Here is a 24,787-nt window from a genome sequence, read left to right as displayed (position 1 = left end):
ATTTTTGTGTGTGAATGAGAAGGATGAGAATGGCAACTTCGTTCTATACAAAACAGATAGGATAGGCTGCAGTCTCCGATAGAACTGAATTCATCACTGCCTTAAACTGTGTCAGTGAACTGTTAACTGCCCGCAAGCTTGTTGGATGCCCTCTTGTAGTACCTTACACTGCCTGTCTCTTCCTTCCTTCCTTCCTCTCCCATAGTTTCTAAAAAAACAGATGTGTTGGAATTAGTCCAAAAGCCACAATCAGAGGGGCTTGGTTTCTTCCAAATCAGAGGATGACTATCTTTTCCCTTAGAAAACAGTTAACCCTTTTCTGTGTTTATGCTGGAGAAATAAGCCAGTCTATTCCAGTCAGTTCTATTTGTTGATACTTTTAAACAGCAAAGGGTAAAGCTTGCTACAAATATAACTGATCTTTTAGACCAAGCAAGGACCTCCTTTGCTAGCTAGTCATTTGTACATCTTTTGTATCTAGGCAAAAATGTCATGATTAGAACTTTTCTCTTTATTTATTCCATCCATTTGTATCTGAAAATGTGTTATTCTGAGTTCATTGTGCATGTCAGTGGTTCGTTAGAGCGGAAGACCACACACTAGAAGCAGAGGGAGACCCCCAGATCAGCATGAGGAGAGCAGGTGCAAGGCCCCACTGTCATCCCTCTGTGGAAAAAGAAGCCATATTTTGCCATCTTTCTAGAACCAAAATGCTGTGAAAGCAGGGACTTCTGGAATTCTTTCATGTTTTCAAATCTATAACTGCTATCTTAGGTAATCTTAATTTCATTCATATAGCCAATTCTTTTTCTTTTTTCCTTTTTCCATATCTCTTACTGGATTTTTCCTAGAACACTGGCCTCAATTTTTCACTTTTTCATCCACCAGATATGAGCATCCTATTTCTTGCCAAGCTGACATATTTCGAAGTAAAAGTATCCTATCTGATATGAGGATTTAGGCCTTAAAATTTTTGTTAATAAGGTTACTTGTCTTGGCATTTGATGAGCATCTTTTATTTTGTTGAACTCTGTTGGCCTTGAAGGATTTTTCAGTAGCTTGGCAGTAATTGGAGTAATGAAGACACCGGCCTTTGTTTTCTTATGGCAGAAAAGCTATTCCCCGCCTCTGCTAAGTCCCACTGAAATGAAAACTCCAGTGGCGATCACGCAAAGAAATTAATGTGTGAACTAGTTGATGCATGTTAGGAATTCTGTGCAAGATTTTCACAATCAGAAGTTCTTTAGCAGTAGCTGCACATTGTTTAGGATAAATGCTAAACTAGAGTTATTTTTTCTGAAATTGCACTCTAGAAGGAATAAGATATGGCTTATGCTTAGATATCACTGGGATGTACATGTAATATTGTATCATATGAGACATCTTTCAGACTGAAGAAAAAATGTTAGAAGACAGAATGAGTATGTGATCAAATATAATATGGGCATATTGAATTACTTTGCATTTAGTTCCTAAGTAAAAGGACCCAGAACATTCCAGTAACAACTTGTCAAGAGCTGTTGGCCATATTTAATTCTCATAAATTATGTATATGGAAGGGACCTTTGGAATAGTTGACTCTATAAAGAAAAAAAATGGAAAAGCTTAGTATTCAGGTGTCAACACCAAGAATTGACCATCTGTCAGAAGAGAATCCAGCAAAACAAGTACATTTTCCAGGGGAAAATGATGGGACTGATCTGGGGTTCTGGTTAGTTGGTACTGCTGGGAGGTTTGTAATATGTAATGCTTATCACCAGAAAAAAATGATTTCCTTCAGCTCCTAAATTTAACTGACTGCTTTAACTGTATCAGCAGAGCACCGAGTCATGTAGCAGCTCTGCTGCTGCTGCTAAGTCGCCTCAGTCGTGTCCGACTCTGTGCGACCCCATAGACGGCAGCCCACCAGGCTCCCCCATCCCTGGGATTCTCCAGGCAAGAACACTGGAGTCGGTTGCCATTTCCTTTTCCAGTGCATGAAAATGAAGAGTGAAAGTGAAGTCACTCAGTCGTGGCTGACTCTTAGCGACCCCATGGACTGTAGCCTACCAGGCTCCTCCATCCATGGGATTTTCCAGGCAAGAGTACTGGAGTGGGCTGCCATAGCCTTCGGCATCACCATTACTTCAACTAAATCTGAACGTGGGATTTAGTTTTTAGATTTCTAGAATGTGGGAGCTCCCTTCTTTGATGGTTTTGAACTGCGTATTAAAAATGGGGTGGGGGGAGATGAGAAGATAATACTTGGACAATGTTTTTAGATTATAATAGCGCAGCTAAGAGCGCGGACTTGGGAGGCAGACCGCCTTGGTTTGAATTATGGTACCGAGAGTCAGACACAACTTAGTGACTGAACAAGCACATGTTGAGCTTCCTGTGCCTCAATTTTCCCATCACTAAAATGGGGCGATAGTAGTACTTCATAAGATAATGGGGATAACATGAGTTCATGTTTGTAAATCGTGTTTGGCACGTGATAAGCATTATTACAGAGTTTGTTAAAACTCTGATTTAGTAGCTGAATTAATCATTGGACTTGATTTAATAAACATTAAATAACTTCCCTCTATATTTTACTTTGATCTTTCTCAAGTCGTCTTTCTCAATTTTTTATGTGAGTGTACTTTGTCCAGATTACAGATGTTTATAGAACCATTGTTAAGGAAAGAGAGTAAGCATATGCTTAGATTGAGAGTCGTGCTTCCCCGGCGTGAGGAACCAGTTGTTCAGAGACAAGGAATGTCCAGCAGTCAGCAAATTAGTATTGATTATCCTGTTCTGGATCCAGTGATTTCCTTAGGTGACAGTAAAGGATATTAATAATATGGGGATGTGTAGCACAGTCACCCATGGGTTTTCCCGTAAGTCTTCCCCAGACCTGTCTCAAGGTAGAATAGCAGGTATTTCTTGGCTCCACAAAGTGGTGGCCAACTGGCATGAGTTGGCGACGGTTTGGTTCTGCTCTGTTTGCTTTTGAAGCAGGGTCGGGGAGGGAGGGGGAGCCTTCAGAACATGTGTTTAGCTATGTATGTCAGCTAACAGTACAGAGCTTCAAAACCCTAATTTCAAGGTCACTTTCTTTTGGATGAATTTAATCCCAGAAGTTTGGGACACTCATTGATTAATGAGTTTCTGTTAAGCCAGTTATACCTCTAAATCGCTTTCAGGATGTATAGCTTATTAAAACTATTTAATGCATGTGCTCTTTTGAATAATGTACTTTACACATCTAATTGTGGTCCATGGTGTTTAATCTATTTTAGAAACTGGATGGCTTCCACAGGGAGCCAGGCCTCGGATATAGACAAGATTTTGGGATTCTTCAGTGATGGCGCACCCCCCACCAAGAAGCCCAGGTAAACAAGCGAAAGAAGTCTGAGGAGCAGAGCAAATCACCATTGGTGGTAGCTGATGAAAAAGAATAAACTTGCCCTACATCCCAGTTGGCTTCACTAATTAATACTGGCCTTCAAAAAGAAAAAAAGAAAACACTGGCCTTCATGGAAAAGTCAGACTGTTTTTATTTTGCATTTAATTTTTATTTTTATCAAGGTCAGAAACGTATATGATTTTAAGTCAGTTCTTCAAGGGCTGTAGTGCCTCAGCCCTCCTTGGAGCTAATCACTTTCAACTTTGTCTGTTTCTTCTGATGTTTGCTTCCAGATTTTTAGTACTCTTGTGTTTACTGCTGGTTTTTTTTTTTTTTTTAGTTTTTGGTTTTACCTATTTCAAATTGTGGAAAGTAAGGATTAGGTTTGCTATCATGAATCCTCCCCTCATAGCTCCCAACACACACACACCCACACCCACACACACACACCCCAAAGCCTCTCCCCACAACACACACACGCACACACACACACACACCCCCCTCAAAGCCTCTCCCCACAACACACACATACATTACAGACTCTCCCCACAACGTCCTCGTATGTTTTATATCACAATTTTCGGTTTGATATTTACATCGTATGACTGTATAAATAGTGTTCATAGCTGAGCGTAATATGTGATGATTACTTTTCTTGTCCGTTTTTCTCTTCCTGTTTGTTAAGAGTGTCCGTTTTTTTGGCTTGCTTTGTTTTCTTTGAGCCTGTTAATTGAAACTCAGACTGTGACAGAGAGTAGATCTCCTAATCCACTGGCCCACGCCAGGGACGTGCTAGCTTAGCATGGTTCTGTGGACTCTTCCCTCTGGCAGTTGGTTCCTGGCCTGCCGCCTTGCAGCTCTCTGCCATTTCCTTTCCCGTCACCCTGAGCATTCCTTTCACGTCTCTCCTGCGTTGGATCCTCTGTTTCCTGGATCGTCCTTTTCAGCGTACACCTTCATTTTGCTGAAAAATGTCTCATCAGCTTCTTTAGTAAGACTTCAGAGGGAAAAAGTTTGGGGAGACATTTGACAATGTCTAACTGTACTCTTCACATTGATTTGACGATCTGGCTGAGTAGAAAACTTGAGATACAAAATCATTTTCCTTAGAGTTGTGAGATCGTTGTCCATCCTCTGCTAACATCTAAGTATTCCTGCCAAAATAGCCACTCTGATCTAATTCCCAGTCCTTTGTAACATATGACCTCTTTTTCTTTTCTCATTAGACGCTCATAAGGATGGTTGTTTTTTTCCTCAGTAGTCAGAAATTTAACAGCACTGTATCTTCATGTGAGTCTGGATATCAGGTAGCTCTATTAAGCAGACTGCTGGTGATTTCACATTGGAAACGTTTTCCTGTGTTACTTATTTGATGATTTCCTTTGCAGTTCTTTTCTGTTTTCTGTCTTGATAGAACTCTGGGTATTTAGACGCTGGACCTTCTGGATAAGGCTCTAATTTTCTTATAGTTTTCTGTCACTTTTGTTTTCATCAGTCTGCTTTCTCAAAGATTTTCTCAGTTGTATCTCCCACCTTATGAATTTTTATTTCTGTTATAGTTTTAATTTCTAAGAAACCTTTTTGTTTGCCCACTTTTTTTTTTCTTTTTTATAACATCCTGTTCTGTTTCACAGATGCCATTTTTTAAAAAAACCTTTGTGAGAATGTCCGTTTCCTTTTCAGTTTTTCTTCTCTTTCCTGTGTTTTCCCTTGTTTTCCCCAAGTTCCTCTCTATCTGCTGGCTTGTTTGGATGTAACTCACATGCTGGGAGTTTGTTCAAGGTAAGGCGACCCTTATTTTTCTGCTCCTGTTTAAGAGAAAACACTAAAAAGCCAATTGGGAAAAAAAAAAAAAGCCAATTGGAGACTCTGTGGTGAGGGGCTTGGTCACTGGCAGGCCTCTGTGGGTCTTTTCTCTCATGTGGATCATTTTTCCCCAAAGGGGACTCCTCCTGTCTCCTGACCCAGTGGGGTTGAGGTACAGGTCTGAGGTTGACTGCCCACGCCTGGGAGTCTTCTTTTAGGAGGGGAGGGCAAGGGAAAATCTCATATTTCTTGTACAGAATTAACACAGGCACCTCGCCAAGCTGGGCTGTATGTTCTCAGATGCAGAAGCCTCTGGTCAAACCTCCCTAGAAGATAGGCGTCCCTTCCTAGTGTTCTGACCGCATCTGACACAGCCTTGCAGTGAATTGACCCTCTGCCTTCTTATGTTCTACCCGAACATCCCCAAGCTTCTAATGCCCAAGCTTCTACCCAGGGGCTCGGTTCTTGGCAGCTCCTAAGCTCTGTTGACCTAGTTTGTCTACTTTTCCTATTTCCGTTATCTTCTCCTATTTGACTGTTTATGAACCTATGCCTTCTTTTAAAATTACTGTTATTTAGTGTTTTAGGAAGAGCTGAAAATGAAACAACTGTTACATTTTCCCTTTGTAACCGGAAATCTTAAATATGGAAAAATCATACCTCAAATCTGTAATGTCTGAGGTAAAGAATTCAAATAGTACAGCACATTCAAGTTCAAAGCAAAAGTCCTGTTCTCCCCAATCCCCAGAGTTAACTACTCTGTACAGTTCTTGTAAATCCTTCTAGAAATTTTCTTAAGTATATGTTTGTGTCTGCTTCACTTCCTTGATCCCCTTGAACCGAAGCGCACTTTTCATTGTTTGCTTCTAGCCTGCATTATCCGTCTTCCCCAACAGACAAAGCTTTTGCAGTCAAGGACTCCACTGTGTGTGGTGCTGGATAAGTTTTTCATCAAGTTGGGAGTAGGGAAGGCAGTTCTAGAGGTAGAAAACCAGGTTTCAAAACCAGGTTTCTCAAGGCTAAAAGCCCTGCTCCTTTCTTGCGTTAATGCCAGCATACAGATCCTTTTTCTGTTCATTTCATTATTTGGACAAAAGGCTGAGAAGGGTAATTTCTTAAGAAAACACATGCCATCAGCAAAAACTAAAGTGCATAAACATATTTCAAACAGGTTTTATTAATAATACAGTTTCAGGATGAAGGGGCGTGGAGAAACAAAACACAAAAACTCGCACCCTTGCTGTCTCACACAGAAGTCAGGATTGAACGCAGTGCTTATCACGGGAAGAAAGGAATGTTTTCCACCTTGCGTCACGTCCGTTGAATAGTTATTTCTTTATTTAGGTCTGTAAGGCTCTTGTGTTTTCAGGATTCTGTTTGCTACTATTTCATTTTTTGCCTGAGGTTGTCTAGAACAAAACCAAAGGCAAATTTGTTCCCATATTTGACTGTCTCATGCTTCACTTTAGTCATGCCCATTTTCATCTTAACGTTCTCAAATTTGGGGCTTAGGTTTGTATTGGCTTTTCTTTTGTCTCCTGTTTTACATTTCTCAGTGGTAGGAATTTCATGTTGGAGAGGGTTCTTTTCTCTCTTGAGTCCAAATCAAACATGTCTTTTTGAAATGTATGTTGATTTAAAATATAGTTTAGTTATCAGAACTCTGCTGAGCTGTGATAATCAGACCTTTTCCTAATGTTAGTGGGTTTTCTTAGGTTGTGAGGATTACGAAAGAGAAGATTGGTCTCATCAGGCTCTTTAGGATTCCCACAGTAGGATTTTTACTCTGGTTTTCAGCAAACGCTGGCATGTACTCTGGTCTTTTTGCTCAGTCTGCTTTGTAAAGGCGTTAGACCCGTGCTTGTCACCTTTGCGGCTGCAAGAGTGGAGCTGAAACGGTGGCTTAATATAGCTTTGCTCTGCGCCTCGTGTCTGCAGGGTGTTCCCAAGCATCTTATTTGTTTGACCCTTTCAGGAAGCTGCTCCCAAGCCTGAAAACTAAGAAGCCTCGGGAGCTTGTGCTGGTGATTGGAACAGGCATCAGTGCTGCGGTTGCGCCCCAGGTCCCAGCCCTGAAATCCTGGAAGGGGCTGATTCAGGCCTTACTGGATGCGGCCATAGATTTTGATCTTCTAGAAGATGAGGAGAGCAAAAAATTTCAGAAGTGTCTCCATGAAGACAAGAACCTCGTCCATGTTGCCCATGACCTCATCCAGAAACTGTCTCCCGTGAGTACTCTGTATGCTTGGTATTTGATCTTCCCTAAAACAGGACACGCGTGCTAAATGCAATCAGGATGTTCGTTTCTGGTTTGTAGATTTGTGTAACATTTAGCTCTTCTCCAAAATGTCTGTCCATGGACCTGATTAGGGTAGTTACCTTAACCCCATATCAGTGTGGGGATGGGAGTGGCAATGATGATAATGTTGTTGTTGAAGCCTTTATATATACAAAGTGAGGCCACTGTCCCATTATTGCTGTTTTAAATTTACTTTTTCTATAGTAGTAGTATGCTCACTACTATAAAAGCTGTGTTCCCTAGCATCCATGTCTTTTAGAGAACCTCAGAAAGATTCAAGTTAGTTCTTACTTTGTGGATGAAGCCATGCCAGTTTTTAATGTTTCTTTTAAAGGCAGTCATTCATTCATTCATTCATTCATTCATTCATAGAGAGAGAGAGAGAGAGAGTCATGTTTTGTCAAATTGAGCTGGAAATCAGTTCCTGAATGATATAAGGGCCTTCTTGTCTTGCTTTGTTTTAAAAATGTTTAAGAATTAGGATTCAGTTAAGATATATTTGGATATAATAGAGTAGCCAAAGCATGTTTTAAAGCTTAGTAGATTAAGTGCACCTTTGAAAAAAATATAACTCTTAACTCCGTTAAAAGTCAGTCATTGCCATTGCTTTTTGCCCCTACGCCCGAGGGCCTGTAGAAAAGAGGTGTCATCAGGTGTTAGCCTGAAAGGCGTTTAAAAGTAATTCCTTCCTAGTTCCTGACTCATTCATAAACTTAGGGCCTGTTACTTCCTCTATTCATTTCATTGTCCTTAATTGGGATAAAATGTTACTAACCTAGAACAGTATAAAAATTAATAGACTTTTAAGAGTTCCTGATACCTCTACCTCATACCGTATACAAAAATTAACTCAGTGGATTAAAGACCTAAATGTTAAGAGCTAAAAGATAGAAAACTTTTAGAAGAAAGCATAATTTTAAAGCTTCATGACCTTGGATCTGGCAGTAGTTTTTTAATTGTGACACTAAAAGCCTAAGAAACAAAAGAAAAATTAGGTTAAACTGCACTTTGTCAAAGTTATGAAAGCTATTAGGCTTACCAAACATTATCCGGAAAGTGAGAAGACAGCCCCCAGAATGGGAGACGATGTAAACAATTCATGTGTCTGGTGACAGTGTGGTATCAGAATATATAGAGAACTTAACAATGCAAATAATCCAGTTTTTTTAAAAAATTGTTTTAAATACAGTTTATTTACAGTGTTCTATACAGTTTCTGGTGTATAACAAAATGATTCAGTTGTACATATATTCTTTTTCATATTTTTTCCATTATAGTTTAAGAATATTGAATATAGTTCCTTCTACTGTGCAGTAGGGCCTTGTTTATCTGTCTTATGTGTAGTAACTTGGACCTGGTAATGCCAAACTCCCATAACAGTAAGTTTGTTTTCTATGTCTGTGAGTCTGTTTATGTTTTATAAATAAATTCATTTGTATAATTTTTTAGATTGCATCTGTGTTATCATATCATATTTGTCTTTCTCCTCTATGATATTTGTCTTTATCGTATGATATTTGTCTAAGTAAGTCTGACTTACTTAGTATGATAATTTCTACATGGATGTTGCTGCAAATGACATTATTTCACTCTTTGTTATGGCTGGATAGTATTCCATTGTATGTATGTACTGTATCTTCTTTACCCATTCATCTGTCAGTGGACATTTAGGTTGACTTCCATGTCTTGGCTCTTGTAAATTGTGCCACTGTGAATGTAGAGGTGTGTCTAATTTTTTGAATTAGAGTTTTCTCCAGATACATACCCAGGAGTAGGATTGCTGGATCACATGGTAACTCTATTTAAGGAACCTCCATACTGTTTTCCATAGTGGCTGTACCAATTTAAATTTCTACCAATAGTGTAGGAAGGCTCCCTTTTCTCCACACCCTCTCTGGCATTTAAAATCAGTTTTTAAATGGCAGAGGATTTGAATAGACATTTCTTCAAGGAAGATATACAAATAGCCAATAAGTACATGAAAAGATGCTTGACATCATTAGTCATTGGAAAAACACAGATCAAAAACCATGTCAGGGGCTTCCGTGATATGGTCCGGTGGTTAAGAATCCACCTTCCAATGTAGGAGACGTGGGTTCAATCCCTGGTCAGGGTACTAAAATCCCACGTGCCTTGGGGCGGCTAAGCCCTTGCACCCCAACTAGAGAAGCCCCCGTGCGCCTCAGTGGAGACCCAGTGCAGCCAAAAAAATACCGTGTCAGATACCTCTTCATGCCTGGGATAGCTGGAATCAGAGTCGGATAGTAAGTGTTGGCAAGGCTGTGGAGAAATTGGAACCCTCATTGCTGGGATTGTGAAACTGTACAGACAAGGTGGGAAACTGGCCATTTCTCAAATAAATACAGAGTTGTTGTGTGAGCCAGTGGTTGCATTTGCATACACACACATATCTACACACCCAAGAGAGATGAAAGCATCTGCCCATACAAAAACTTATAAACAAATGTTTATAGCATTGTTCATTATGGACAAAAGGTGAAGACAGTGCAGCTGTCCATCAGCTGTCGAATGAACAAAAGGTGACACTCACGCAGTGGAATCTTACTTGCTAGTAAAAAGGAATCAAATTACCGATACATGGTGCCATGTGAATGAACCTTTAAAATATTATGCTGAGTGGAAGGCAGTCACAGAAGACCACGTATTAGAAGATTCCAATCATATCAAGTGTCCAGACTAGGGAAATCTATAGGAGCAGAAAGCAGCTTAGTAGTGGTTTAGGACTGGTGGTTTAGCAGTAGCAGGAGTTGGTGGGCAGGAGGCGAGAGTTCCAGGGTACAGGCTTTCTTCTTGAGACGGTGAAGATTTTCTAAAATTGACTGTGGTAGGGAGTTTCCTGGTGGCCTGGTGATTAGGATTTTGGGCTTTCACTGCTGCAGCTGGGTTCAGTCCCTGATTGGGGAACTGAAAATCCCACAAGCCCCATGATATATGGCCAAAAAAAATAAAAAAAGACTGTGGTGACAGTTGCACATATTTGTGGATCTGCAGATAACCACTCAGCTGTGCACTTCAAATAAGTAAATTGTATGTTATGTGAACTATATCTCCATAGAGACATTAAAGGTAAAAGGATGAGAAAATTATGATTTAAACACTAGTCAATGAAAGTGAGAGTGACTGTGTTAATACCTGACAAGTACACTTGAGAGAGAAGAAAGCATACATAATTTTTAATGCTCAAAAAAATACAAACTTGTATAAAACAGTAATGAAAAATTGTATCGCCCCAAAATATAAGGGAAAAGTATTAAAGAAGTATGTCAGCCAGTCAGTAAAAATGTTGTCAGTGAGAACCTACTGTGTAGCTGAGAGAACCCTACTCAGTGCTCTGTGGTGACCTAAGTGAAGTGAACGGTTAGTCGCTCAGTCGTGCCCCACTCTTTGCGACCCCACAGACTGTGGCCTGCCAGGCTCCTCTGTCCATGGGATTCTCCAGGCAAGAGTACTGGGGTGGATTGCCATTTCCTTCTCCAGAGGATTGTCCCAACCCAGAGATGGAACCTGGGTCTCTTGCATCGCAGGCAGATTCTTGACTGACTGAGCCACCTGGAAATCCCTAAATGGGAAGGAAATCCCCCCAAAAGAGGGGATATGTGTGTACATATAACTGCTTGGCTTTACTATACAGTGGAAACTAACACAACATAGTAAAGCAACTGTGCTCCCAGTAAAAATTAAATAGGTAACAATAAAAGTGTTGTCTTTCTAGGGGGAAAAGAAAGAGCTCATGAGGACAAAGAATGCTGTATTAGTCCAGGAAGACTTGGAGGCATGGACTTGTCTGCCATCCCACTTGTCTGTTGGAATGGTCTCCGGAGAGTAGAAAGCATGACCTTGTTAGTTGGGTTGGTTACCGTTGAAAGTAATGAGAGAACTTAAAGTCAGTGTCAGTATATACTAACCAAGTAAGAAACTGGACTCACTGATTATCTCTGGATGGAGATTTATTACTCACCTCAAAGTGTAATTGTCAGTTCCAACAAAACAGCAATTATCAAACTTTTGGGTCTCAAGACCCTGTTATACTCCTAAAAGTTACTGAGAATCTCAAACAGCTTTTGTTTCTCTGGGTTATATCTCTTTTATATTATATATAAATTATAATATATATGTCTCTATTCACTATTAGAAATTAAAACTGAGAAATTGAAAAAATAGTAAATTCTCTTAAAAATAATAATAAACCTATTATATGCTAACATAAATAACATGTTTATGAAACACAACTATATTTTTCAAAACAAAAATAAATTAGTGAAAAAGAATAATAAATCAGTGAGAAGAGTGGTATTGTTTCACATTTTGCAAATCTCTTCAGTGTTTGGCCTAATAGAAAACAGACCCTCACATCTGCTTAATGGAGTCAGTTCCGTGTGTTTGTGGGGTTTTGGTGTAACTGTGCGAAAAAAGTGAGGTCTCAGGTACACACTTGGAAAAGAGGAAAGTATTTTAAACTCTTTTTGGATAACTGTAGATATTCATTGTTGATACTACACCAAAATTTTGTAAGTGATGGCTTCCTGGAGATTAATAGCCATAAGGAATCTGAAAGTCAGATTATAGCCATGTCAGTGGCGATATAGAATCTGAACTTCCCTTACTCTGATGTGTTAAGCTCCATGATCCATCTTGCATTTAGAAGAATCTTCTTATTCTAGAATTTGACCCATTTCATTATAACATACAAAAAAAAAATGCATCCTTTAAAATCACTGCCAGTCGTATCACAAAGGTATTTGGAAGCTGTCATGCTCATGGTGGCAGGTAAACATTTTCTAGAAACCTGATTCTTGCTGGAAAGCTCAGCTTTTATCTTTGGCAGCAATGGCAGCAATCATTGGGTTGTTTCTCCTCGAAATGACAGGCTCACTTCATTTATTTTTGCAAAAATGGTCAGAATACTCAAATCTGAATAATCATGATTTGTCTGCCAGTCATTCTTTTAATTAAAAATGAGATTTGATGACAAAATCTAGTTCACCTAGTTCAGCTTAAAACTCAAAATAGTCACCGATGTTTTGCCTCAAGACCCACATCAGACTCCAGTCTGCAGAAGTGCTTCTTGTGTACTTCCTGTTCTTTACACGGAGTATTAGGAGGACGTGTACTCAAGGGTCCGCGTTTAATACAACTGATTATGTTCACTGCTTTATTAAGGGCGTTCTCAAGTGAAACTGGCATTCTTCTCTACTGTAGTCTTTGGTGGTGAAGAACACTGTGATGACTGGCAAGCTGGGTTCCCTGAGTCCCGAGTCACACCAAGACACCAGCAGTTCTTCCTTTCATTGCTTTTGTGAAAGTGAAAGTCACTCAGTCGTGTCTGACTCTGTGCGACCCCATGGACTATAGAGTCCATGGAATTCTCCAGGCCAGAATACTGGAGTGGCTATTTCCCTTATCCAGGGGATCTTCCCAGCCCAGGGATCAAACCTAAATCTCCTGCGTTCCAGGTGGATTCTTTACCAGTTGAGCCGCAAGGGAAGCACATTGCTTTTGTACCATCAGTGCAAATATCAGCATAATTTTAAAAGGCAAGTATTGCTTTCATATTGTTATGAAAATAATTTTGACTTTGCAGACCTCTTAAGGAATCTTAGGGATCCACGGTATCCATGGGCTGCATCTTGAAAACCAATCCAATAGGAGATATGTAAGAAACACACACACACGCATTTGGGGAAATATGAACACTGAGTACTTGCTACTAAGGAATTGGTATTGCATTTTTTAAGTTGTGATAGTGGTATTGCAGACGTTTTTATATGTCAGCAGGAGTCTTTATCTTTTAGGAAACTGTTGAAGTATCTGGATGATATGATGCTCAGAAAAATTTCAGTGAAGGGGGCTAGGGCTGTGGTGAGGGGAGTTTAGGTTGAGCAGGATTGGCCATTGGTGATGATTGTTGAAATCGGATGATGGTTACGGGGGAGGTGTATTATACATTCTCTCTCTTTTTTTTTTTTTTTTTAACTTTTGTGTGTCTTTGAAAATGTCCTTTTTTGGATTTTGGAGTTTTGTTTGTTTTTTTAAGAATCTTAACAAACAATAGTAATATGACACGGCAAAAAGGCTCATCCACTGAGCCAGTTTCTTACAGTAGGGAAATGACATTGCAAAGACCTTGGATTTCAGGAGCAGAAAGACTGTCATTTAAAGGCACCGGGACCCTGGGCACATCGTTTAACGTCTCAGAATCTATTTTTGCTCCTGTAAAACTGGAATGATGTTACTTACCCCACTTGAAAAATAAATGAGAGCATTTTCTGTATGTGAAGTGTCTGGTACATAGTATAAGGCACGGTAACTGTTAATAACCTTTTTGTGTTGTTTTTTTACTATGTCTGGGATCGGAAGGACGAGAGTTGCAGGGTGGGAGGAAATGAAGCAACCTTGGACGCGGTCCACTGTTTCAAATGAGTGAGAAAATGTCCATAAATGTGTGTGGGAGCTCAGCATCTCCTTTTGACCATGGAACCTCCTTATTTGTTTTCATTCCTTTGTCTTTACTTAGAGAGGCCACTGTTGGGAAATTGAGTTCTAGGGTCACCTGTTTGAAGAGAGAAGCAATTCACTCCAAGTCTGAGGGAATTGATGCTGCTCCAGTAGCTGATTTCCTTCCTCTCTGTGTTGAGATGCAAAATATAATAACCAAAAGAAGTAGGACCCAAAGATAGTCAGCTAAAATACGTGACTCATGAATTTTCTTTCCAGGCTTTAACCTTTTGCATTTCTTTTCTGAGAAGCAAGGAAGTATAAGCCCATGCTTACCTGATTGTATACCCAGGTGTTTCTGTTTGTGTGTATAATGATTAAATTGGTGCTAGATTACCTTGTTTAACTGTGTGTGTGTGTGTGTGTGTGTATGCATCAGAGTACAAAATAAAGGTATAAGAGACAGCAAGGCAGTTCTTAAAGTCACTGTATTGTTTAATTTTAAACATAATTTGGTTTTCTGAATGGGTACTGTTTTCACACTTTGCAGAAATCAAAATGACGAAAAAGATGTAACAGCCATTATGGCATCTCACTCGCATCCACAGCTTTGTCCACCTCCTTTCCCCAGATTTGCCTTCTATGGGTCACCACTGTCTTGAGCATCGTTCCAGTGTTTCTTTCTGTGAAAACAAGCGAATAGGATTCTATTTATTCTTCCCTCACTGCTTCCACCCGCATGTCAGCAGGTAGCACTCTAGACATGCTGATCTGCACTTGTTCTACCTAACAGTATATCCTGGTCTCTCCATACCAGTTGCCTGTATGTGGATACTTGGCTTGTTTCCAGTCTATTACTGTCACAGATAACAGAGCAGTGACAATGTTGCATAAGTCATTTTATTTGTTTGTAATTACATCTGTGGGATATATTCCCAGAAATGAGATTGCAAGATTGTAGGACAAATGGATTGTAATTTTGGTAGACATTAAAGGGGCATTGTATTTTTGATAACAAATTGAGAAAAGTGCATGACATTCATTAGTAGTTGCCTTGGGGCCTTCCTGGTGGTTCAGATGGTAAAGAATCTGCCTGCAATGCAAGAGATCCACGTTCGACCCCCTGGAGAAGGGAATGGCTACCCGCTCCAGTATTCTTGCCTGGAGAATTCCATGGACAGAGGAGCCTATCAGGCTACAGACCGTGGGGTCGAAGAGTCAGACATGACTGAGCGACTAATGCTTTCACTTTCCCTTATATGTAGTAAAATTCAGTAACTAGAGTTTATTTCTGATCAGGTCATTAATTCTGATTAAGTATTAGAGTCCCCAGTTGGTTGTTCATGGGCTGCTAATATGTGATGTAATAATTTATGCCATGATATAAGTGAATGAGCAAAAGTTAAAAAACGTGACACGTAAAGAGAATGAGCAAAAGTTGACAGATGTGACGCACGTCCTTAGCCACATAAATTGTGGGCTCTGCCATCCAGTTAGCCCTGGAAAGGAGGCTGAGCCGCTGACAACAGGGCCAGGGTAGCTGCAGCACAGAACAGCGACCAGCAGGACCGGATGACTCCTGGCTGCGTCAGCACCTGCAGAGGCAGGCTGCACTTCTGTGCTCTCACGTTTCTCCTGCGAAAGTAATTTACCCTTTATTTGGCAGATATAATGAAAAAATGGGTAATTTTTATAAAACACTTTGAAAAACAGGAGGTACATTTGGCAAATTGAAGTATGTTTTATGAATCTGTTTACCTGGTTCCGTGGAACCAGATCTTTATTGGAGCACAGTGCTATTAGGGCGGTATACAGGTGAAACCAGGAAGGTAAGGGGGCTGCTTTGAGGATTAATAGAAAGATTATTGCTGTCTTCTATCTAGCAGCTAGCTGCAGTTACTTGGAGTTTGAACGGGGATTAATGGGACCTTTAAGAAATGATTCTCTGCTTAGATATTGTCTAAGGGATGGTGTGGCAGGAATAAGATACGGATCAGATATTTATTATAGCACATTACATAGCTGCTTCCCTGTTTCAGATTCCTTTGGTCCCAGGGATTGCTTGGTCTTTATTAAACTAGAAAGCCAACTTCTCACTTGAGATTGATATTCTGTTTCCTCACTAGTCCTCAGAGATTTTACATGTATTCAAAACAAAGCTGGGAAAGCAGTTATTTAAATGAACCATATGTTAAGGAATAGGGAGTCTGTTCAGAACTGATTAGTGTTTGGTATTTTTACCAGTTGCAAAATGCAGGTTTTTGGAAACCTTTTATCATATAATAAGTATTCTTCCTGGAAGACTTGTAAACAAGTTGCTGGATTATACTAGGGAAAAACAGGCACGGAGAAGCTAAACCACTTGTTCTTTATCCATCAACATCTGTAAAAAGCACCTGGGATTAGAAAAAGACATGTTAGAGCACCTTGAGAGCTGTCTGGTGGTTATTCCCCGGAAAAGGAAGTTTAACAGAAAGTGTTGTCTTCTGACCTGGGGCCTGTTTAAAGGGTGGTTGGTGCTCTGTTTTCTACCTCAGCTTTTCCTGTTAATAGTCACCTCTCCTAGCCGTGCCCACCGTCTTCATTCATAAATATGCCTATTTACAGAGTGTATGCTGCTTTGCATATGATGTAATAGCCTGGGTCACTTGATACGGACTGAGTGTTGTGTTGGGACTTGGCACCTACCTTGTCCACCCTGTAAGGGAGACAAGTATTTTACCTGTGAGTGCAAAACAAATGACCTACCAAAATGCCGAGAACTAACTTCTCCCTTTTATATCCCTCCCCAGCGTACTAGTAATGTCCGATCCACATTTTTCAAGGACTGTTTATACGAAGTATTTGATGACTTGGAGTCAAAGATGGAAGATTCTGGAAAGCAGCTACTTCAGTCAGTTCTCCACCTGATGGAAAACGGAGCCCTGGTATTAACTACAAACTTTGACAATCTCCTGGAACTGTATGCGGCAGATCAGGGCAAACAGCTGGAATCCCTTGACCTTACTGATGAGAAGAAGGTAAACAGGAAAGGGTTAGCTTGTCCCTTCTTCTGGCCAGCAGATTGAATCCTCATCAGAAATAACTGTTTTCTAGTTGGGATGTTGTATAGCACTCTATTCATGGAAAGATAGAGAGGGAGACTCTTATCCCTAGTTGGATTGTTGCTTTTTCAGATTAAATCAGTGTACAGTAAAAAGCACAGATCTTAAAAGTGTTCAGTTCTGTGAATTTGGACAGTTTCACCCAATTTTAAAGCAGGATGATAGGAAGCCAGTTGAACTGTAAGATCTAAATTGTTAACATTTGATAATATCAGGTGGGTGTGGTATTGATTTAGTTTCTCTGTTAGGACAGATTCTTCATAGCATCTGTTAGAAATGTACAAAAACTACTTTCTGATGTCTGACAATCAAGTTTCCGGCCAAGTGACAGCTGGATGAGGTTAATATTTAAAGGACACCTCAGCAGACATTAAATGTAGCCCATACTATGCCTAAGTCATCTCTCATAGTAATGAAATTAGAGATGTCCACCGCTCTCATCCAACGAGAGAAGGCTTGTATTATGGCGGTCGCCAGGGCTTGCAGTTGGAAATCTAGCGCCAATAGGAGAGTCTATAGGTGACACCATTAAATTGAGTGATGAAATGCACTGAAGCCATGAAAGGGAGAATGTTTCCATTGCCATAAAAAGATGTCAGAGATTTAATGATCAAAGGGGAGAGAGAAAAAAAAGGGATTATAGATCTTCACTGGGTCTCATTTGTCCTGCCCTGCAGTTTTTGTAATTTTACTTGTATACTTTGTTTTCCTGGGAACCTGCCTTTGTGTTCCACTTAGAGCCCATCTAAGTAGAGTTGGGACAAACCAATGATTTCCCCCACGGGCACTCATTGTCATAGCACTGCCCTGGCCAGAGCAGGGGCTGTGATACCAGTCTTGTGGTTTTGCTGGCCTTGAAGTCAGGTTGTAAAAGGAAATCCAATTTAGAGAAATGGTGCTGTGAAGACTGGTTTTGTCTGGCTGGAGTGTTTTCCTCCTGCTGCCCCCATGCTTTGTACGGCCTGCTCCTTCTTCACCTGTAAGACCCCACTTGTGAATCACTTCCTCCGAGAGGTCTTCTCTGACCACCCTAATTTAAAAGGGACCCACCCTTATTTTTGGATTCAGTTTTTCAATGGAGTACGTGTCGTAACTTTCCATTTTCATCTTGGGTTGTTGTCTGCCCTAGAGGAAAGCACCTCTATTTGAACAGGGACCATGTCAGCCCTTCTTACTCTGATGCCTAAGAAAGTACTTGGCACATACTAGTAGGTGGTCAGTAAATATTTTGTGAATAAATAAACGATTGAATTAAATTTAAAATGAATGGCAGGAAACAACTTCCATCCTGTTTCTGATGTAATCTCTGAAGATCATGACCAGCATCAGACGCATAAGGGTCTTTCTTAAGTTAAGGATTTCCTGGACTTCCCTGGCGGTCCAGTGGTTAAGAACCCATGCTTTCATCACAGAGAGCGCAGATTCAATCCCTGGTAAGGGGATTAAGATCCCACATGCTGCGAGGTGCAGCCGAAAAATAAAGTTAAGGATATCTAGCAGACTTGAAATTTTCCTTCTCATTTTCATCCCGGAGTCTCAAGATTTGCTTTTGTAGTTAGTCCACATTAGGGGCAGTATTGAAGTTAAAGGGTTAAAGCCACTGACTGGTAGTCAGAATAGAGCCAAGTAATACTTACGATTCTAAATCTCTGTGCCTCTTTTTTCCCTAATCATACCTTATTTCTCTAGAGTGTTATAAAAACAAATTTATACTGTCTCAAGTCCTTGGGAAAATGGAAACCACGGGACCCGGTTGGTCCTTACCATTGGTGGCTAAGTGGTCATTCTTCCTTGGTGGCCTCTTAGGTAGCTCACAGGTGACTGAAGTGATTCTTCTACTACTTATCAATTGCTGCACAAGAAATCACCCTGAAAACTTGGTGGTTTAAAACAACACTTTATTTGCCCATGATAATGTGAAGTTGCCACCTGAGCTGGGCTAATGGGCTCCGCTGGGCTATTCTGCTGGTTTTGCAGGCTGCCCACATGACTGTGGTCCTCTGGTGGCCAGACTGGGTGGTGTGAGATAACCTTGCTTGTGTGTCTGTTGTGCGGGCTGTTGGCTGGGCCGTCAGACTTCTTCACATGGTAGCTGGGTTCCAAAAGCAGCAAAAGAGAAAGAAGGCACATTGTGCCAACGTTTTCCAAGTTTCTTCTCCTGTTTGCTTATGCCCCGTTTTCTAAAGCCAGCCATATGGCCAAGCCTGGAGTAAATGTGAAAGGGGACTAGACCAGGGAGTCACTACAAGGCTTGACGTCTTGGGGATCCATACTGAAAGGGCCATCTGTGGCTGTCTTGTGTATCACCAGTGGAAAGAGCCCATGTGGTTTTTGCAGATGATGACATATTCTGATTTTTGATTGTTTCTTTGCAAGAGAAATTACCAGACTTGCCATCATTCCTAACAGTCATGCCTGCAGTACAAAGGCCACATCGAGTGGCCACATTCTTGCCCTGTGATATTATGAAGCTGGAGAGTGTGTCAGAAGCCTGGTCCTCAAAAGACTGTCTTGCCCACTGGGACCTTGAAGCAGGTGCTCAGTCCTGCCCACCTGGCTAAGCTATGTTTATGTTGTGCAGGTCCTTGAGTGGGCTCAGGAGAAGCGGAAGCTGAGTGTCCTACACATCCATGGGGTCTACACCAACCCGAGTGGCATTGTCCTTCACCCAGCTGGTTATCAGAATGTGCTCAGGAATACTGAAGTTATGGTAAGTGGTGCTGACCTAGCTGCTCTTGGGAAAGCCTGTCTGGGAACCTTCTGAACACACCACTGAGCTTCCAGGGTTAACAGTTTCTTTTCATCACTTAAAATTGGAAGGCCAAGCATTCTTTTCTGTGCTTCTTAGCTTGTGAACGTGTGTGCCATCTTGGGAAATGTCAGACATCTCTTCAGGTGTCAGGCCCTGTGGTTTTACTTTGTTCTTGATTGACAGCCAGCAGTTGGCACTGTTACTGGCATCATCTTCACATACAAAGAAGATATATTTGTATTCATTATTTGGTATACATGGTATTATCTTCCCAGGTGACACAGTGGTAAAGAATCTGCCTGCCAGTGCAAGGAACACAGGAGACACGGGTTCAATCCCTGGGCCGGGAACCTCCCCTGGAGAAGGAAATGGCAACCCACTCCAGTATTCTCGCCTGGGAAATCCCATGGACAGAGGAGCCTGTCTGGGTTCACAAAGAGTCGGGCACAACTGAGCAACTGAGCACTCACAGACACACATACATGGAATTAGTAACCCTCTCTATGCCAAGACTAATTTGTGCAGTTTTTCACTGACCAATTACTACTAGAGCATACATTCTGAAGAGTTTTTATATAAATGATGGTGGCTTTGTATTGAATCATCATACATATTCACTTATTGATCACTGGAGAAAAATTGTTTTTAATTTGCATAGGGTAATAAAATGGAGGCTTCATGAAAAAAGACCAAGAAAATGTGATTTTTTTTTAAAGCACAAGGGGACTTTTTTTCACCCGGTCTTTCCCTGACATCTGTTACAGCTTTATCTGTAACTGACACTGAGTGATCCCTTAAGCAAAATCATTTCTAATACTTAATACATACGTAGTGTGTGATATATATGTACATACATGTGTGTATAAATGTATACCCACAGGGACTTCCCTGGCAGTTCAGTGGTTAAGACTTTGCCATCCAATGCAGGGGCTCAGGTTCGATCCCTGGTCAAGGATCTAAGATCCCACATGCCTTGTGGCCAAAAAACCAAAACATAAAACAAAACAAAGTTGTAACAAATTCAATAAAAGACTTTAAAAATGGTCCATATCAAAACAATCTTTAGAAAATGTCTTAAAAGTATATACACATGTGCATTAATGTTCTAAGGGCCAGGTTTTCTTTGAGCACTCTGGTGATGGGATTCTCTGGTTATTCATGGCTCAGTTTGTAAAGCAGAAAAAGCAGATATGGTCAAAAAATGGAAAGAGTAAAATGAATACAGACCCTGCGGGAGAATGCCAGGTAAAGATACAGTTTGAGAACAGTCATCAAGTTACAGCAGCAGACAGTGAGAAGATCGTGCTCCTTCATGGGCGTATCTATCCTCTGACTCTTCACCCTGGTTCACTGCTCATCACAGTCTGCTCGATGCAGCAGTTGCAGACCTGTCTTCACAGTGTGACTCACATGTTGTTTCTCTCCCTACCAGAGAGAGATTCAGAAACTCTATGAAAACAAGTCATTCCTCTTCCTGGGCTGTGGCTGGACTGTGGATGACACCACTTTCCAAGCCCTTTTTCTGGAGGCCGTCAAGCATAAATCTGACTTAGAACATTTCATGCTAGTTCGGAGAGGAGATGTGGATGAATTCAAGAAGCTTCGAGAAAACATGCTGGACAAAGGGATTAAGGTCATCTCCTATGGAAATGACTATGCTGACCTTCCAGAATATTTCAAACGACTGACATGTGAGATCTCCACGAGGGGAAGGTCAGGTAAGTTGCGTTTGAGACTAAGAGGGGTCGGAGGGCAGCTGTTCTTCAGCCTGTTATGTGTTTGTGGTGGGTCAGGTCATCACCAAGATGCAGAATATAATCCTAACCAGATTATGAAGGGAGATCATGGTTAGTTTTCAGGTTAGACTAATCGGTGAAATGCAATTGAAATTTAGATTTCAGGGACTTCCCTGGTAGTCCAGTGGTTAAGAATGTACCTTCCAGTGCAGGGAATGTGGGTTCGATGCCTGGTTAGAGAACTAACATCCCACATGCCGAGGGGCAGCTAAGCCTGGAGCCCGTGCACTGCAACAAAGACCCAGGGCAGTTCAGTTCAGTTGTTCAGTCATATCTGACTCTGCGGCCCTATGGACTGCAGCACGCCAGGCCTCCCTGTCCATCACCAACTCCCGGAGTTTACCCAAACCCATGTCCATTGAGTTGGTCATGCCATCCAGCCATCCCATCCTCTGTCGTCCCCTTCTCCTCCTGCCCTCAATCTTTCCCAGCATCAGGGTCTTTTCAAATGAGTCAGCTCTTCGCATCAGGTGGCCAAAGTATTGGAGTTTCAGCTTCAACATAAGTCCTTCCAATGAACACCCAGGGCCGATCTCCTTCAGAATGGACTGGTTGGATCTCCTTGCAGTCTAAGGGACTCTCAAGCGTCTTCTCCAACACCACAGTTCAAAAGCATCAATTCTTATAGTCCAACTCTCACATCCATATATGACCACTGGAAAAACCATAGGCTTGACTAGATGGACCTTTTTTGGCAAAGTAATGTCTCTGCTTTTTAATATGCTGTCTAGGTTGGTCATAACTTTCTTTCCAAGGAGTAAGTGTCTGTTAATTTCATGGCTGCATTCACCATCTGCAGTGATTTTGGAGCCCAAAAAAATTAAGTCAGACACTGTTTCTACTGTTTCCCCATCTATTTCCCATGAAGTGATGGGACCAGATGCCATGATCTTCGTTTTCTGAATGTTGAGCTTTAAGCCAACTTTTTCACTCTCCTCTTTCACTTTGATCAAGAGGCTCTTTAGTTCCTCTTCACTTTCTGCCATAAGGGTGGTGCCATCTGCATATCTGAGGTTATTGATATTTCTCCCCCCGAAAAATAATAAATTTTAAAAAAGAAAGAATTTAGATTTGAAAAATAGGGAAGAATGGTAACTCCCTTTTGGCTAAGGCTGTGAGGAAAAAAATATATTTGTGCAATTTTGGTGGGAAGGTAAAGTTATTACAACTTTTCTGAAGGGTAAATTTGGAATATGTTCAGAATTTTAAAACCTTTGACCCAGAAATCCCTTTCGATAAAATCTATCTTAGAAATTTCTTCTAAAGGAGATCACTGGACACTCACACGATTATACGACACAGTTGCACAAAGATAAAGGCGTGGGGATGTAGTCAGGGTTGTGGGTAAATGGCAAAAATTGGAAGCAGCCTAAAATGTTCCAGAAAATAGGTGATTCTATAAATACACCATTTATTAATTGATTAAATATTAAATACATATGAAGCCATAAAATAAAAAATGCTTTTACTGCCCAAAATAATGTCAGAAATATAATATTCTGAGTGGAAAAAATAAAATGCAGGTTGTAAAATGCATTTTTGTATCCCAATCCCTGGCATACAAGATTGTAGATGTTTTCTATTTTTGTTTGGTGTGCATGGCTTCTCTGGTGCCATAAAGAATCCACCTGCCAATGTAGGAGATGCTGGTTCAACCCTTGGGTTGGGAAGATCCCTTGGAGGAGGAAATGGCACCCACTCCAGTGTCCTTGCCTGGGAGATCCCGTGGACAGAGGCACCTGGCGGGCTACAGTCCACGGGGTCGCAAAGAGTTGGACATGACTGAGCGACTAAACAATAGCATAGAGATATGCCTGGCATGAGGCTTAGAAAATTAACTGTGGCTGTCTCTAGGCAGTAGGAGTTAACGTGTTTAATATTTTTTCCTATGTTATGAAATATGAAAATCTATTTTTTACGATTATGCTTTGTCTTTTTAAACAGGAAAAAAAAACGCTTCAAAAATGTTATGTGGAAACTGTTGTGGTGGCGTTAAAGTCAAGTTAGGGGTACCATTCACTTGACATTTTACCTCTCAGTTCTAACTAGAAAGCCAAATGCGGATAAAAGTTTCCATTTACTAACGGCTCCAGGCAAGCTTCCTCAGCCTACCAAATGTAAAACTTTTTGGTATAGCTAAATTGGAGAATGCTTTTTTAAGACCTTAGTTTGAATAAAGCCGGGCCCCAAGGTATGCCCATTATGACTCAGCACACAGTTCCAAAGAAACCTTACTGCTGTTATGTAGAATATGTTCTTGAAAAGTTATTTGCTAATATGCATTTTCATGGTCAATCTGAATGCATCTTAGGGGCCTCTTAAAGGATGGGTAGTTTAATATAGAGAGAACTTGTCCTATGCAATGGGATTCTCATGTGATGAGAAATTCCACAAACTGTGATTATCCATGGCTCTGTTTTGATGGAACAAGATTTGTAAAAGGCATCACCATAACTAAACATTTTGAAAACTAAGTCTACCCTTTTTATAGAAGAGTTTTAAAAGCCCTTAAAAAAGGAAATTTTCCAATTTATCTTTTCTGTGAAAGCAGTTTGCTAATCTTTCTTGGTGATGTTTTCTGTTGTCATGCAATATTCCAGATGCTTCTACTGTTTGCCCATAGGTGGGACTCTCAGTAGGCTTTTCCACTGGGCAAGGAGTACTCACTTTGTTCTTTTCATCTGTGTTCTTGAGGTCTTCTAGCCAGGGAAGATGCTAATGTGGAAGAGAACAAAATCCCGCCAGACAGCTCTTCCTACACTAAGTCTTTTATTGACAAAAGTCATCAGAAGTATTGCGAAGCTGCACAGACTGTCCTTAGCTGCATGGGCTTCCTAGCAGAGCAACTCCCCATGAAGTTACCACTCATTGCTGCTGCTGCTGCTGCTGCTAAGTTGCTTCAGTCGTGTCCGACTCTGTGCAACCCTATAGACTGCAGCCCATCAGGCTCCCCCATCCCTGGGATTCTCCGGGCAAGAATACTGGAGTGGGTTGCCATTTCCTTCTCCAATGCATGAAAGTGAAAAGTGAAAGTGAAGTCGCTCAGTCGTGTCCGACAGCCTACCAGGCTCCTCCGTCCATGGGATTTTCCAGGCAAGAGTACTGGAGTGGGGTGCCATTGCCTTCTCTGTACCACTCATTAGGGTATTGTGAATTGTTAAACATCAAGGATTTTCCGTGTGGCCAGGGGCTTTAATTAGAATG

At 40.9% G+C, this 24,787-nt stretch overlaps 1 protein-coding gene across 6 annotated transcripts in view; it reads left to right on the top strand.

The window, feature by feature from the left end:
• SIRAL1 (SIR2 antiphage like 1) overlaps positions 1–24,787 on the top strand; it is a 48,576-nt gene that overhangs the window by 21,083 nt on the left and 2,706 nt on the right. For all 6 annotated transcript variants that reach the window (XM_086383750.1, XM_086383747.1, XM_086383746.1 and 3 more), the window contains exons 2-6: positions 3,264–3,356; positions 7,152–7,404; positions 16,724–16,951; positions 19,617–19,745; positions 21,220–21,505. In XM_086383750.1, the coding sequence (XP_086239876.1) occupies positions 3,271–3,356; positions 7,152–7,404; positions 16,724–16,951; positions 19,617–19,745; positions 21,220–21,505 (982 nt within the window). In that variant the 5' untranslated portion in view covers positions 3,264–3,270. The remainder of the gene's footprint in view (positions 1–3,263; positions 3,357–7,151; positions 7,405–16,723; positions 16,952–19,616; positions 19,746–21,219; positions 21,506–24,787) is intronic.

Source organism: Bos grunniens, chromosome 29 (assembly GCF_055505025.1).
Source record: "Bos grunniens cultivar Pamir isolate PY7600 chromosome 29, Bosgru_T2T1.0, whole genome shotgun sequence".
NCBI lineage: Eukaryota > Metazoa > Chordata > Mammalia > Artiodactyla > Bovidae > Bos > Bos grunniens.
Note: the sequence above shows the minus strand (reverse complement) of the source record. Positions and strands in the feature narration are given on the sequence as shown.